Genomic DNA, 17,452 nt, shown 5'->3' with positions numbered 1-17,452 from the left:
CCCTCAAAAGTCACCTTACATTAAAATTTGCCCAGAACATGTACATGCACACATCATTCACACACATGCACAATACATCATTCTGAATCGTATTTAGCGCCAAAAATAGTCGTAGCTCGTAGCCCAATCAGCAATCCAAAAACGGAGCGTTTACCCTACGTTTACCTCTTATTGGTTGTTTTTTTTTTGCAGTTTGCCTCAAATATGAAATCCTGTAACCCCAAACCATCATATTGCGTTTTCCACAGAAATTTTACGAGCTAATTGAAAGTATTTGACAAATTTTTGGAATTCGAATAAAATTCTTTGCTAAACTTGCTTTCCCATTGAATTTTTTGAGATGTTCTTTGCTTCTCTTTCAGACATTGATGAAAATTTCTGAAACTTTGAAATTTTAAGTTGGCAATATTTTCCACCGGCTCTTTCTGATTTGAGGTTATGTTATTACAAATGGAATAAAAATAAACAATCTGTAAAGTGTGAACCATTCACTTATTGCTATTTTATTGTATAATTTGGTTTTAACTTGGCCTCCGAAAATCTTATGATGAGCGAACCTCAACCAGGTATGTTTATAGTTTATCATCTCACATTAAAATCCATTGGCTGTCATCTGAGAGCTCTATCGCCTGGATCACCTCTCGTTTGGCATCGCAATGCATGAGAATGTTTCATAGCCTGGGCAAAAACTTCAAACTGTCGGAAGCTTACTATTAAAGTGCTAGATGATGATAGAAGGAGCACTAACAAGATGTAGAAAGAAGTAAATGCTATGATACTGAACATTTTTTTGCCAGCCGTATCATTAAGCCGTGGTTCAACCAGGGATTTGATGCGTTTCACGAGGTTATGCCTTACAGCATTGGCTTGCAGCATCAGCATTAATGCGTTTGCCTAGGTAGTGGACATGCGGCGCCGCGCCTAATGCGCGCAACCCGCCGGCTTTGAGCATTGATGCCTAATGCTGACATGCCAGCCAGTCCAGCATTAAGCGCTGATACTGAGGTTTGATGCTACGTAAGGGACCAAAATGCGCTTCACCATTTGATGCTGAAGCCTCGGCTCTCTGTCCGATGTGGCATCAATTTTTGGTCCCACGACCCAGCTTCATTCCTGATGGGGCTGTCCCAGAAGACTGCCGGGGTATATGACCCTTGAACTTGGCGATGAATTCGCGGAACACCCCTTTGTCTACCTTTCCCATTGGCGCGGCGGCCGACGCCTTGCCGGGAAGTACTAAAAAGTGGACGCTGAGGAAGGGTTAAAAACACAGCCTGGTGTGATTAGCCGCCTGGGGCGCTGGCGACCGACATGTCTGAATGAGGCCGCCTCACTTTTGGTGCTGGGTACCCGGCATCAAAATTGATGCGGCATCATGAAGTCATGCCAGGTGTTGGTTTCGCCAGGTTAAGCTTTCTCTTGGGCAAATGCGATCCCTGCGTCCTCTCTCAGTAATTGACTGTGGACAGCAAAATTTTAAAGAGAAAAGTATGCGCACAATGAAGTTGTATTCTGTGACACTTCTTCTCAGTTGCTCTCTAACTTTCTCCGATTTTCTATCATTTGGAATGGAGACTGCCTTCAAAGATCTCTGTGCTCTTCCTCCAAGCAAAAATCAACCACAAATCTGAAATTTATAACCTACTCAAATTAAGATGCTTACTATTTTCTCACAAAATTATTGGCCTTAGATTATTTTGAAACCCAAAGATAATGGAGTGATAATGTTGTCACAGTATCACTTTTCTACTGTTGTATATTCTTCTTTCTGGCAGTTGTTACAATAATTAAACCTTACTTTTTTCAATTTTTATGTTTTTTCAGAGGATGCTAAGAGACGAAAAGTTGATTTTGAAGAAGATGTCAAACCCATTAGGACACACCGACTTTGCCCATACTTAGACACCATCAACCGTCAAGTTTTGGACTTTGATTTTGAGAAGCTTTGTTCGGTCTCCTTATCTAGGATCAATGTCTATGCGTGCCTGGTTTGTGGAAAATATTTTCAAGGTAACAAATCAAATTTTTTGTATATGAAATCATGAGAAGGGTTGTAGATATTATAGGGTAGACTCTTTTGATAATTCTTAAAGAGTATCGTTAACCACTTGGGCTTTTTAGACATACCTAACTACTTTTCCAGGGCCTTGAATTGGATCCATTTCATTCTGATATTTTGTGCTAAATGCCCAAACTTATAAGAACCAAATTGAAAGTACAATTTTTAGCCTTGCATCAGTTTTGTACTTAAATCAACTGACACGAGACATAAAATAGTATCGTTGACACAAACTATTATCAACACACAATCTAATCAAATCCATTTATTAATTCAGCCCTTCATCCATGTAACTTCTATAATGGTAAGATCTAATAATCTCTTCATTATCATTTTTTCAGGCCGAGGTACGAATACTCATGCTTACACACACAGCGTAGCTGAAAGTCATCATGTATTTTTGAATTTACACACTCTCAAGTTCTATTGCCTGCCCGATAATTATGAAATTGTAGGTATGTATCAAACAAGCAGCAACATAGTGTATGTTTGTGTCCTTGTGTATGTAGAATGCTAAGAATTTTTTCATCAAGATTGCCTCAATTACTCTTAACGAACAGATCACAACAGTTGGGGTAATGCTGAATTTTAGCTTTTCATAAGGACAGAGGAATGTTTTTGCTTAATCATATTTAAATTTAATAGACAGAAGAGTGTCGCTTCCAACTTCAACTCCTAAATTAATGAATATTATTCCATTTGAAGTGCACATCGGCAAACAGTGCTAAAAAAAAACATCATAAAGAAGAAGAGCAACAGCACCTTAATCAAAGACAGATAATCAAAATTTTAACAGTGATAACTGCAAAATTTACAACGCAGTGCTCAGTCATTACAAAGAAATTCATTAGTCAAATAACAAATCAAGGCGGTCAGAGAGTCACCATTTTGCCACTTAAACACGGCAAATGCCGTTCCAATGTTAATTTTTTATTTTGTCATGGGCAGTCAGTGGAAATTTAAACATTACAGAATATCATCATTGTCTCTCAACAGATGGTGATTGTTGAAACTCACATTTTCAGTCATCTATGTAGTTACTGAGATGAATTCTTTTTTTCCAGATTCATCCTTAGAGGATATAAAGTATGTTCTAAATCCTACGTTTACAACAGAGCATATCAAACAGCTGAACACAACGGGAAAGTTATCGCGTGCAATCGATGGAACTCTCTATCTTCCAGGAATAGTTGGATTAAACAACATCAAAGCCAATGATTACTGTAATGTTATCCTTCATGTAAGTCGGAGCAATGTGGAAAAGGACTCTCAGCTCTTAATTTTTAGTATCCCCGGAACATACAATATTTTTCTTTTTAAAGGAAGTAGTTGCATTTCGGGGGTCTTAGATTTCATCAATAACACAGGCGGGCACAGGCGCCTTATGTCATCGATTTTCTTGAAAATGATGTATTTTATTGAGGAAAAAGTCATTCTATGTGAAGTATTTGAAATTAATTTTAAGTTGAACCAAGCAAAAAGAAACGGACGTTATGGTCTGTTTTGCATACTTAGAATTTTGGACTTTGCTGGAATATTGGCGCCATATTGTGCCCGCATACACAACATGGCAAACAAATCATATATTGTGACCACCTCCTAATTCTTCTGTAGAAGTAATTTTCCCCTAGTTTTAGTTTAAGCATTGCTCTTCACATTCAGTATTAAATACCTTTATGGCAATGCAATTTTCAAGTTGAAATATGTCTGTGGACTTGCACTTGAACCTCTTATTTAATTCAGCAGCCTTTTCTTTCCTTTCAATGTCTTTATTTCATTCCGTATTTCAACATCTGACGTGAGTAAACAGAGATGCATTGTCTAGCTGGTTGAGCATCAAACTGGAAAGTCTTCTTTTGAAAAATAAGTATGGAATTTGTTCATTGAAGGTTTCTAATTCTATATCTTTCTGTCATCTGAGAACAAATTCTCTATTACTTGCGTCATGAGAAGCTTAAAAATATTTTATTCATGCATGTAACTGAATCAAAAGAAAATAAAATACTAACAAATCCTAAGAAAAACAGACAGTAACAGTTCTGATCAACTGAATGTATCCCAACTCCATGACTTAGTACGGATTCTGTAAATCTCTCTGTTACAAAAGATGTATATCTCACGCTGTAGAGTTTCTACGCAACAAACTTAAAAGAAATTTTCAATAAGATACCTAGAAAATCGCAATAATTTGATTGAAGGATACAGACGTCTTTTCCCATAATAAAGCTACCGTATTTTACCTTTTTTTTCAATAGTCTTTTCATAACGTAAGGACAAATGAAGCACAAAGCACTCTCATCAAAAATATATTAAAAACATATGACTTTCGATTTTCTTGAAAATAATGTCATCTGTGAGGGAAAAAAGTTGTTTTATGTAAAGTTTGAAGAACAAATTCTTAAATATGATTCTTACAAATTGAATTGTAACAGTCATAAAATGAAGGGTTTTCGATGAAAATTTAAGTTATGGAACAGATTTCTCTCTACCATCATAAAAATGTATAAAGAAACCTACCTTCAAAATTAAAAATAAAAATGTATCTCATTATAAAACTGTAAAAAAAACTCCTCATTAGAAAGCTCAAACTCTTGCTGCTTATCTCATTGTGTTTCAGGCTCTGTCACATGTTACACCATTACGGGACTATTTCTTGAGAGAAATCAATTACGCTCGTGTAAAACGGCCTCCCGGAGACAGCTCGTTTCTTCTCGTCCAAAGATTTGGAGAACTTATGCGAAAGTTATGGAACCCAAGGAATTTCAAAGCTCACGTCTCCCCTCATGAAATGTTACAAGCAGTTGTTTTATGGAGTAAAAAAAGATTTCAGTTCACTGAGCAGGGTACGTCTATTAATATTTACATCGGAATCTTACCATTGGAACTTTTAACTTCTCTAAATTTACTTCAAATGCGTTTATCATAAACTCTTATTTTTCTTTGTGTATGAAAAAAAGAAATTTTCTGAATTATCACCAAGAATATTGAAATCTTTGTGACAATTTTGAATCTTGCTTTTGCTCCTGCTGTTAGTTTAGTGTTGTGAAGATTTTACAGTAATATCCAGAGCGTTCATATCAACATTGCAGAGTTATCACGCAGACTTTAACATCCCAGATGTTAATGCAATAAGTTTTTTTCCGAGTACCATTTATATCATTATTTCTGAGAGAACTGGAAGGGATTCAAGGCACTGGTGTCATTCTCAGTGCTACCAATATACAGCCCTAGTAAGCTACAGAAGTATGATTCAATGATTATCTCCTTGAACCATTATTTTGAGTGGAACAGATTCAAATTTAAATTTTTCCTAAGTCAACAAAAGATTAATTCAGAAGTCTACTTTCCGTTGCCTAGGCACTTTAAGTCAATGAAAATTCAAAAGCATAGTGATCAAGTAAAATCCTATAATAATTAATTAACTGTCATCAAACAAAAACAATGTTTTACTGTTTAGGTGATCCAATCGACTTCCTATCTTGGTTTTTGAACGCACTTCACCGAGCATTGAATGGAACAAAGAAGAAGGATTCCAGCATTATTTACAAAACATTTTTAGGTTCGATGCGAGTCCGGACGCGGAAGATCCTTCCTGTAGAACTGAGTGAGGCAGAAAAAAATGCTCTGCTCATGACAGAGGAGTATGCTGAGCAAGTAAGCGAATCACCGTTCTTGTACTTAACCTGTGACCTACCACCTCCACCACTGTTCAAAGATGAAATTATGGAGAATATAATACCTCAGGTAACATGCTTTTTTACCCTTTTTGTTTTGGAAGTTTTTGCAGGAGTATATTCAAGGGATATTTAACTCCTGCAGGCTCGAAAATAATCAAATGTGCTTTAACCGTTGAATTTTGTCTCAGGACCGTACTTCTTTCCAGTTTGGAGGATTTCAAAATCCAAATCATTTCTAGACCTAATCGTGAAAAAACTAATGTACCATTTAATAAAATACAAATGTAAGCATTTTAACACATTTTCCCCATCAAAATTTTGCGTAGAACATGATTTGCGTGATAAAAATTACTGAAATCAACTCCTATCTAAAGATATTTATTGTTTTTGGATGCGTCACTTTAAACATCCTTATGAAATATCATAAGCCTACTCGAGTCAAATCGTGCACTAAATGTTGCCGCAATAGACCCTATGGCGTGAAAACGTGAAAAACTCAATCTCGGTGTTTTGGCTCAGCTGTTGCACATTTTAAACACTTCGAACAGTACAAGGTGAAGAAGAGACATTGCTTGACTAAGAAACTTGCCAGCACTGTTGTAGCAAATAATTTGACCTAAGTCGACTGTGCAGGGTGTCGGTGAATTCAAAAGTGAGGGGGGCATTATGAATTTCTGGAACCAATGTAAACTATAATCACTAATATCTTAAGTAGAAGTTGATTCCAGTAATTTTTTTTGCGGAGATCGTGAAATTTTGGTCAGGAGGTCTGTATCAAAATGCTGAAATTGGCATCTCTTGTCTTGTGGTCCATTCTGTGACTCTATCTCATCCTTCTTTTTCTAATTCCAGGTCAATTTGTACACACTGTTGACTAAGTTTGATAACGAAACAGAAAAAGAGTACAAAACTTATAAAGAGAACTTCATGAAACGTTTCGAAATAACGCAGCTTCCTCCTTTCTTGATTCTCTACATCAAGGTAAGTGATTATAATTTTGAGCCTCTTTTAAATTTCAGAGAGAAGAATTCAATATTAGGTTTAACCGTTTTTCCTGGATGAAAAATGAATGGAAAAGACCTGAGACATTTAGTTGACTTATGCTCAACTTTTAATTGATTTCTTCCCTTACATTCAAATTTCTCCAAGATAATTAAGATTTTCTGTTATATCTTGATTCTGTTTCATATTATAAGTTCGCCCAGTCTCTTAGCTAAGCTAGAACTTTTTTTGACAAGCCTAGAAAATTTTATACTGCAGATTTTTCTTTTTTGGAATCCTTTATTGGAACGTTCATCACAAATTTTAGAAAAGTGCATGTGAAATTGTTAAAATTTGTGACTCACCCATTATTTTGTTCAATGATTCATTTTTTTATGAGTTTTAGTGGAAGGTAGAAATGCCATCGGGTTCCTGCCGTCCGAAAAATGTCCTTTGTCCTTTTATTGGACGGGTATACTTTTTTTTCAACACTGACCCGCCCAGGATTGAATGAAGCTCTCAAAAAGAAGGTTCAGTTGTTATTGAAACATGAACTACGAGAACCAAAATCAATGCTAAAATTTTTTCACCTTGCAAATTAGGTGGCTTCTGCACCATGGGTGTCTGAGCTTTGTTTCTTGACAGGATCAAAGCGAAAGTTTTGAATGAAAGCAATCTTTAAAACTCAGAATAAAATGATGAAGGAATGTTCCTATCTTAGTATAGTACATAATGAAATTCTAAAATGAAGAGGAGAGAAATACGAGAAGTCACAGTTGGAACCTTTCCAATAAGATAATGAAACAGCAAATCAAAATCATATAATATTAATTGAAAAAATGCAAAAGTCCTGAAAGTTTCAGAAGAATTTTCAAAGATATTTCCAATTAGATCACATTATTTTTGTATGAAAGTTCAATTTTCTCCAGCAATTTTTTACATGTATGAAGACTTATCATCAATAACAGGTGAAGTGGCACAAAATCGAAAATTGAGCCAAGCATGGCGTTCCGTTTGAAGCAAAAAGGACAAAATGCTAAGTGCCATTAACGTTAAAGTTGTCCATATTATGTCTAAAAGATAGCGTTAGTGGTTTGTCCAACAGCAGTTTTTAGAAGTAAAAATGAGAGTAACTCGAAATTAGCTCTTTGGCACTTAAGTCTGTTATTGATGACAAGACAAGTCTTTGAGTGTAAAAGTAACTGACTCTTTATGATTTTTATTGATTTCGAATTTTGCTCTTTTTTCAGAGGTTTACAAAGAATACATTTTTCGTCGAGAAAAATCCAACAATTGTTAATTTTCCTGTAAAGTGAGTAGTGCTGTTTATTGTAATGTTTTCCTATTTTTTCAATTTGATCCACTCTTAGGATTGATGAAGTAAAGAATCCCAATCTGAAATATTCAGTTTTTTCTTGAACCGATGCTGAAGAATACTTAATGCATTGTTCTATTATTTTTTTTAGATATGATGTTTTAAAGACCTCCTGAGAATGGCGAACTCTTAAAAAACACTTTCTTTATGCTAAATCTTAAAAAATTGATCTTTTGAATGTCTTCCTTGTCTGTGGCGAACAATAGAGTCAATATATGTAACCGATTATATAACTCCACTTAACATTAGTCTTGTCTTGTCTAGTCAACAAACACAGAACTTCAACAATTAGACGGATTTAACGAAAATCAACCTAACATCAGATGTAGCCCAGTTTTCTCTCATTTTCTATTTATTCAACAGATAACTCAGTAACATTCAGACTTGAATGTTTTTGAGAAACAACTTAATCAGCCAAAATACACATAAGAAAAGAACAACTTAATTTGGGGAAAAGGCTGCAAATGAAGAACAAAGAATAAACAAAACCTGGAGCGTTTCAAAATAATTACAATTTAATTAATTGAATTTTTTTATTTTACTCCTCATAATTTAGAAAAAATTCTTAAGAAGTTTCAAGGCACCAATTTATTATGTTTCTGCAAAAAAACTAAAACATAAGAGGGCACTATGAATTGCAGTGAGCCATCTAATTGGCCAATTGAAAATTAGTGAAATTTCCTAATGTCAAACTGCAATGTATTGTGCTCATCATCTTTTTTTTTCAGGAACAGTGACAGAAAATATTGTCAAATCCGCAGTGAAGGAAACTAAATTTCTAACTTTGGAATGTCTTCTTGTCTAAATACCATTATTTTATGACATGAGGCCTTTAGTTACTTCTTGTTATAATTCGAGTCATAGAAACCATAAGAAACTATTATAACATATTGAAGAAAGAATGGGCTCCTCAGCCAAATATAGTCATGCTGCCATGATGAACTAATTCTAAACATACCTAGAAAATTTCAAAATCATCTGTCTACTAGGAAAAATTGACTCTAAATGTTAGATGCATGAGGAGCCTTGCTCAATAACTTTGCGTCTACGTACTTGGTGATATGTGTTTCATGTTTTTTGCTTCTTTTTTTTGCTCCAGGAATATTGATTTTGGTGATATTTTGACACCGGAAGTGAAAGCTGTTCATAAATACACAACGTATGATCTTGTAGCAAATATAGTTCATGATGGAGAACCTGGTAAAGGAACCTATAGAGTTCATGTTCTTCACAAGGTAAGTTTCATAAAATTTTGAGTCACGATTAGAATTTGAAATGTTTTACAAGAGATGGGGAAATTCACTACGAATGTCAAAAGAGTAACATTTGCAATTGAATAAAGATGAAAATTGATCTAGTTTGGCAATTTATCGAGAAATAAAAAGATTTTTACAGAACAAAGTGTAATATGACTTTCGCAGGCACTATTAATGCTAAATAAAATGTCTATTTTACTATAAAAAATGGAGACTAGGCATTATATACATTTGTCATCAAGCATTAAATTCAGTATCACAGAGAAATTTTCATGGTAGAAGAAAGATGCTCACTTAAGTACATTTTTTCCTCAGAGAGGTACAGAATGGTAGGCTTTCAGTGTGTCATGCTTCAGCTAGAGTTTTTTTATCATACATTTGAAGTATGAAGCCTATTCTTGGTTCTGTTACGATTCGAACCTATTTCAGGAGATCTGCATGTATCAAAAAACATTAACACAGTTAGGTTTGAACAGGCAAGAGCTGGTATATTGGCAGGGAAGTCACAAAAGTTGCTGCTTTTCCTGAAATTTTGTTTTTTAATCCAAGTTTTATTAAATTTGAAAGTTTCTCTAGCATTGTCTCAACAATTCGAGTAGATTATGTAGTTCAATGACTCTCTTTAATTTTCAGGGAACTGGCAAATGGTACGAACTTCAGGATTTGCATGTAACAGATATTTTACCGCAAATGATCACATTGACAGAAGCATACATTCAGGTAACAATTCAGTTTCTCAGCAGCCTTTTTTTGTTTATATATATTAACAAGACTTTAAAGAATTACTCAGAAATCGTAATTGAAGGGTTATTCGAGGAAAGAGCACATGCATTTGACATTGATGAGATTTGGTAGCTCTTGACGTATTTTTTGTTAATCATAATCATTTATCTTCAGAGATCTGCCTTCTAAAATGTTCAAATTTTATGAGGTAATTTTCCTGAATATTGTGTGCAATATTAAGTGAATTTTGTCGGAGTCAAAGAACAGCAAAATTTTGCAATCCTGCCAACAATAAATAAATGTTTTCCCTTTGCCAAATACACCTTTAATTACTAAATACAAAGTCATTGTACTGCTATTTTTCATGACATCAGAAGCAAATGCAAAAACTAATAGAATCATAGACCCCTTATTATGATCAGCTGAAAGTAATTCCTTTGACCCTTGAGTAGGCACAAAGGACTTCACATTGGTTGATCTAAAGGGTTCGCCTGGCCATTTAACAATACCTGCTCACACCATGGTTTGACATTGTACAGCTTTTGATAGGAGGAAAGTAAAGGAGATGGTATAATGTTAAACTTTGGGAAGTAAAAGTTTCTCTTTGCAATTTTATTTAATTGTCTAAAAAATGAAATAACTGATGAAGCCAACAAGTCAGTGGAATGTAACGAGACACTCTTGTGTCCAAAGAATGATTTTTATTGAATATCTAGAACACATAATTTCTTGAAAATCCTTTTAATGGCCAGTGCTCGTGGTATTTGATGGTAAGTAGCGTGTAAATATTTTTCAATCAAATTTTTTTCGGATGAAAACCAGGGGTGCGGAGAGTTCTTTGCCTTAAAATTTTTTGAGGCAGCTTTCACACTGCTGTCTATATGAAACCACCTTCCTTTCACAGTTTTCAAGGCAGCTTTCACATATTTTAAGGCTGCCTCCACACTGCTTTTTACTTCAGACTTCTTTCCTCTCACATGTTTTGAGGCAACCTTCACACTGCTGTTCATATAAGACTGCAAGCTTCTTTATTTTCTCCTAGTAAAAGAGCCGATTTTACTGTTTTTTTCTTGCAAAAAACAACAAGCGGAGCAGTTTCCTCCAAAAAAATGAATGCGTTCAACAGCTTCCCTCACAAAAAGTAGTGCAGCCCTCACATTTTATCCCCCTTTTCAGGTATCTTCATTTTCGGGCAAGCAATTTCTGCACCCCTGTAGAAAATATAAGCCCTTTTAATATTTGATTTAAAACAATGAAAACATAGCAAGTAAAAATTGATCGTCATATTATGAACAGGAGTAAATTCTCAATAAGGAACCACTCTTTCTGACTCATATTACAATGTTTATGCATGCCAATAGGTTCCCTGTGCATGAAGGTACTTCAACCATGTAGGCCATGTAGGCCAGATAGTAGCAGTTCCATCTTGGAAAATGTAGCCCTACTATCCCTTAATAAGTATGTATTTTAACACTTCCTCCTAAAATAAGTAACTTCTTAAACCCTTCGTACATCTCGCACTCAATGTATTAATATGCGCTCTTCCTTGACTTAATAATTGTTACAGATTTATGAATTGAGGAAAGATGATAATGTAAAAATGGATGAAAGCTGATCTTCATGTTGAAAAATTTAGGAGAGTCTTTCACAAACTTGTCGTGAGCTGTTTCTACGAATCTAGAAAGAGCACCAAAGAAGGAAGTAATGTTGGTCGGAAGAAAAGCTGCCAGTCTCAATTTTATTTCCATTCCACATTGTTTGTTCTCTTTATATTTTAAATTTTATCAATACAGTCATCTGCTCCACTGCTAGCTCAGTGAGCTCCTGCTTCTCACTATTAGGTATGCTCTTCAAAGTAGTAAAAGACCAATGAAAAACTGATTACCGCAGTATGAGAGGCCATGGAAACCGTCTAATGTTCGGTCATTGTACAGTTAGAAATGATCTAATTTATGTTCCGGTTTTTTGTAATTTCTTTATGCATAATTTATGAAAAAAACGTTTTTATAAAAAAGAACATGTTTTATTATTTCTACTTCCTTCAGTTTAAGCTGTTGAAAAAGAAGATAAAGAGTCCCGGTCCCTTTGAAACTTTACTAGGCTCAATAGAATACTTAACAGATAGAAGTTTATGAATTAACCAGGCATATTCTTATCTGCAAAATCTGATAGCTAAGTCACATTAAAAAGAATATATTGCATGATATCTTTCAAAGACACTAAAATTAAGGCATTGGAGGTGCTTGATGTTGGTGAATTTTTTCACTCATTCTAAAAATAGTTTTAAGAGAAAAATCGATAATCACGAGGCACTCAATTGATTTTATTTTTTTTGGGGCTTTTTTGTGGACATTTTGCATGCAATTCAATAAGTATATTGAAATTTTTAATTCAAACTACTAGTAAGGGGTGATCCATATACGCTAGATACCAACAAAAATGGTGGAAAGCATTCCTTTCAAAACGAAAAAAATTGATAGTTTTATCAGCATGTCTCGGAGTGGAGAAATACTTGCTCCTGCAAAAAAAAAAAATCGAAGTGTGAGGCCAAAAGGAGGAAAGAGAGAAATGTAGAACAAGAATCACAATGTGATTAAAACCATAATGAAGAGAGAGAACAAAAATAGATGAACGAAGAGGGCCAAGGACATTTTGCAATCCTGGCATCCACAAATAAACATTTTCCCTTTGCCGTATACACCTTTAATTCCTAAATACGAAGTCATTGAATCGCTATTTTTTCATGACTTCAGAAGAAAATACAAAAACTCATTGAATCATAGACCCCTTGAAAATGCAGAATAAAGAAGGGGGGGGGGGGTGAAGGCGCATGAATCAGTAGAAAATGGGAACAAGAATCCACAGAAAAATATCACGTCTTCTGTACATACGAAGATTGCAAACCAACTAATCAGCCGCGCTAAGGAAGAACGCCTATGAATATTCGAGAGTTGCCAGGTTTCCTCTGATAAAATATGTATTTTTAAGAAGATTTATGAATATTTTTCCTTGAAATCTTCAGGAACTTTAGATGAAATTGCGAACAAAATCATCTGGAAAAACTGGAAGAAAAATTTTCATTGATTTTCTCGAAAATGTATATTTAATCAAAGGAAATTTGGCAATGCTTGAAGGTTCATACGGTGTGTTTCCTCAGAAATCGACTGCAGTTAAGACGACGACGGGACGCCACGTCTTAGCAGCGCCCGACTTTGAGCAACTATTCGTGTTCGGCGGTTGTCCTTGTTGCATATACACTAAGTTGAAGGCTCACCGGGTTTTCACGTACTTCATGGCAAGGACCAAGGAGATGTTATGCTTCGATCAAATTGATGGACGAAAGGCATAGAAGGCTTGCACTGCATCATCGTGAAACGTTCATTAGGTAACTAACGTACATTCAGTAGTAAAAAACATATCGACAATGAAACTACCAAACCACGTATCTCGTTCGCGGTGTTCAAAAATCTGCGCTCCCATTTTATTTTTTTGAAGAGGGACAAATCAACATTATTTCTTGACATTTTAACAGAGTTTTCTTCGCACAGAGCGGAAAAACACGGACTTTTTCAATAGATGATTAACGTTGAGTGGTTTTCCATTTAAATAATGAAGTATGACAGCAAGTCTCCAACGTCGCAAACCGAGATACATGGTTTGGTAGTTTCAACGTCGATATCGACAGTGAAACTACCAGACCACGCATGTATCTCGTTTTCGGTGTTTAAAAATCCCCGCTCCCATTTAATTTTTTTGGAGAAGAACAAATCATCATTAGGTATTTCTTGAAATTTCTACGGAGTTTTCTTCGCATAGAGCGGAAAAACACGCACTTTTTCAAGAATTGACGTTGAGTGGTTTTCCACTTAGAAAATAAAGTATGACAGGAAGTGTACAGCGTCGCAAACGCGTGGTCTGGTTGTTTCACCATTGATATAATCTTTTCATATAAATATGATAAAGAGGTCTTGCAGAATGATAAAAAGAAGAAAGAATGAATCAGAGTGTGCTTGAAAGTAGGTAAATATGAAGTGAATGTGATTAAAATTGCAATTTGAAAAAGTTGAAGTACATAAATAAATTCAACTTCGTGCGGTGTAATACATCCTTACATGAAAATCAAATGAAATAAGCCTTTTTAGGGGGAAAATTCCAAATCAAATGGGGAGCAAAACTAGGTACTCTGGATAGGACTCCCCCTTCCTCTCCAATCCAGTTACGCCTCCGGCAGAGGGATCAGTTATGTAATTTAAGGAGTCTAGCTAGACGATGCAAGAGAGAGACGATAGGTAATTATGTTTAGATAAAATCAAAATTTAAATTAACACTTTTTATGGAAGTGTCGACCCCAGCATTAACTCAAAGCAACTTTTAAATTTAAAACAGGCGACTCTTAAAAAAAAAAAAAAAAAAAAAAAAAAAAAAAAAAAAAAAAAACCGTTGGCCTCGGATAAGGAAACTTTTAAAGATTATTCCTTTGGATTAAATCATAAGTTAAGTATAATAATAAATTATAAGTTAAATTTTTAGTTTTTAAAATTCTTAGCAATTATTTTTTAGATTCTAAAAGTTGGCTTTTCTTTTCTTTTCTTTTCTTTTTTTTTTTTCTTTAGAAAACCCCTTCCATTCATCGATTGTTTCTGCTCTTCAAAAAAAGTTCATACATAGGAGTTGAAAAAAGGTTCTTTAAGCTGAACCGTTGCCGCCAAGTTCCCGCTGAACTTTAAGTTGAGCTATGACAACGCTCCCTGCGGCTTGGCGAGGAACTACGCTCTTCACAGCGCGACCAGGCTGCCAACAGCACGGCCCCTCATTCATAAGTTCACAACGTTTCGGTGTTCGGTACTCAAGCAGCCGTTGGCTTTCGCATCTGAGGTTTTGACATATTTTTGTAATTCCGCAGTGCAGAATTAATAATTGTCCATTCATTGATGAGAAATTTCTAAACGAATCATGAACAAAATATGAGACACAGCAACTTATGCGCGAAGCATCTAATTACTCGAGAGAAGTTTCGCGCTGTGCGCGGGCATCAGTGTTCCAAAGAAAGAACAACACAATTTGTCCGTTAAAATTTCAGTCGCGAATTTCGTCGCTGTCTGAACTGTCGAGCGTCTTTGTGCGTGTCCGTGTGTTTCGTGTTTTAAAATTGTGGAGTGTTTATAAGCACTTGAAATTCTGAAGTGTGGTTTTTTTACTGGAATTTTACCCCTCCTAAACTTGGTTACTTCTATTTTGGATTACCTTTCACGCCAACTTCATCCTCCTCAAAACGTAAGTCAAGCCAGGTGCTTTGTTTTCTTCCGGTGTGTAACCTTGCAAATTCTGAATTCTTTAGCTTATTTACTTGTTCTCAGTATCCTCCAGATTCCTGAAACCATTGAATTGTTGCTCATGATTTGTTGGTCCCCTCATTCTTATAAAACGCCGTAGTTCAGTCTCTTGACTTTGGAAACATGTGCTGCACTTAGAATCATAACCATAAACACACTCAATGTGGTTTATCAAGCTCTCCCGTAAGAAATTCCAACTCGTTTTCCAATGTTCTCTCCATGCTCTCAACTCTCACATTATTATCCTCATTGGAAGCCTTCCGTAAGTAAAAGTTTGGTATGCAAAATTATTGCATGGGAGATTCTCGTAAACAAAGTTTGAAGCATCCTAAGTATGTAGTGATCTTTCACAGACCCCTGTGGCATTTGAAGTTACTACTCCTTTCATTCCTTAGAATTTTATTCAACGGCTTTCTATACCTATTCTTACCAGCGGTGAAAGCAAATAGGAAATTTTGCGAACTGCTGAGCGCATAATCCAACTGTGGCGCATTTGCCTTGTGGAATTTTATCTTTCAATTCTCCAACCTTCCGGTTTATTGAGTCATTATTTAAGAATCCTTGCTCATGATTTTGGTTGACGCTCTTCAGACATTTAAAAATCCTGATTCTTCATGTGAGCCAGTCAGGAATCAACTTTAGCGCTACACTGAAATGCAAATTTGTTTCCAGCATAGGGTTCATCACCTCTCTAATCTATATTTTCCCAAGCATACACTCATGTTTCTTATGCCCACTGCTTGAATAAATGCTCAGCGCAGGATTTTTCATGCCTCACATGCATCTTCGTTTGTGGAAAGTTAGGTGGGGATCATATTATTAGTCTATTATTAGTCTGAACTTTACGATCAAAGAAACTCCAGCAGGAGCCAGGGCAGGTTTTGGACGAGGAGGTAACTATTTCACAAAAAAGTCTTTCACGCGTATGTAATAATCTGTGAGCTGTCATAAATTTTTCGTTTATGGTGTTTAAACTTAGGGCAAAAGCAGTATGTAGGTAGCTGGATCTATTTTACAATTTATGAAGGCCCAGAAAAGGACTGTGTAGCTGTCCTCAGTGAGCCATTGCAGTTTTATTCTTTTTTATGAGAAATGATCTAAAAATCAAATTCTTACTAAATGTTCTCACTTAAAAGGTACATTATTAGTCCATCCCAAAATAATTCAAGTGAATTATTGAAACTTGCTGAAAAGAATGATCCTGTCTAAGTAAATACCTAAGATTCCCAATCCTAGCAATTCAGACTAACTTCTCTTGGATGTTTAGATATTTTTATTCACTCGATTTTCTTACTACTCATCATATCAAATTAAGTTTTACTTAACATTAATTCTGTGAATCCAAGTAAGCATTTTTACAGCATGAAAATGGTCCTTTGATTTTTTTACTTTTGAACCTTCAGGTGTTAAATTATCCCTCCCAAATACAATCCAATTATTACAACAGAAGCTCGTAAGCCCAAAAAATCATTCTAAACCAAAAAAGTCGCAAAATCAAGAGAAATGAGAGCAAAATCCTTTTTGGAAAACACCTCACATTCGATACAGATATCGATTTCTATATGGATTGCGATTTTTTTTTTTAAAAGGTCCTTGCTCCCATTTCTCTGAATTTTCCCACTTTTTCGGTTCAGAATGAGTTTACAGGCTCATGCGCAGGAGCTATCGTCCTTTTTTTGGCTAGAAATTAAAAATCCGCCGAACTGTATGACTTAATCGATTCGATATATCGCACGCTAGTTCGACCACCCCAGAAAGCGCGACGAGTCCCCTTGAGTAATAGAATTGGTGTGCGAAAAATGCAAAATCCCGTTGACATTGCGGGGCAATTGGGGTAAAAGGGTCTATCGGCATGGGTAAGCCGCTGATCAGTAGCACATCTGGAGCAGATCCCCGGTCAGTCCATTGTTCTCACGGCCGTCGTGCATCTGCTCCGAGCCTTTTTTACACCGCCGAACTCCGCGCCGGGCTCAAAGAAGGGCTGCGACACCGAACAACAGCCCTGTTCTGTGTCATTGTGTTAATATAACGTCACCCGGTATCGAGTC

General features: G+C 35.7%; 1 protein-coding gene across 1 annotated transcript; it reads left to right on the top strand.

Annotated features, from left to right (window-relative positions):
* The first annotated feature begins 407 nt into the window (after positions 1-407).
* Positions 408-12,088, top strand: Usp39 (ubiquitin specific protease 39). Its single transcript, XM_019047172.2, has 11 exons — positions 408-566; positions 1,825-2,010; positions 2,401-2,514; positions 3,124-3,299; positions 4,677-4,902; positions 5,517-5,803; positions 6,589-6,717; positions 7,968-8,029; positions 9,192-9,327; positions 9,982-10,068; positions 11,639-12,088. Exons 1-11 carry the CDS (start codon positions 545-547, stop codon positions 11,684-11,686), a joined length of 1,473 nt encoding a protein of 490 aa, XP_018902717.2. The 5' UTR covers positions 408-544; the 3' UTR covers positions 11,687-12,088.
* Positions 12,089-17,452: the final 5,364 nt, after the last annotated feature.

The sequence above is a fragment of the Bemisia tabaci genome, chromosome 3 (assembly GCF_918797505.1).
Source record: "Bemisia tabaci chromosome 3, PGI_BMITA_v3".
NCBI lineage: Eukaryota > Metazoa > Arthropoda > Insecta > Hemiptera > Aleyrodidae > Bemisia > Bemisia tabaci.
The sequence above is the reverse complement of the archived record's forward strand: the minus strand, read 5'-3'. Positions and strand labels throughout refer to the sequence as shown.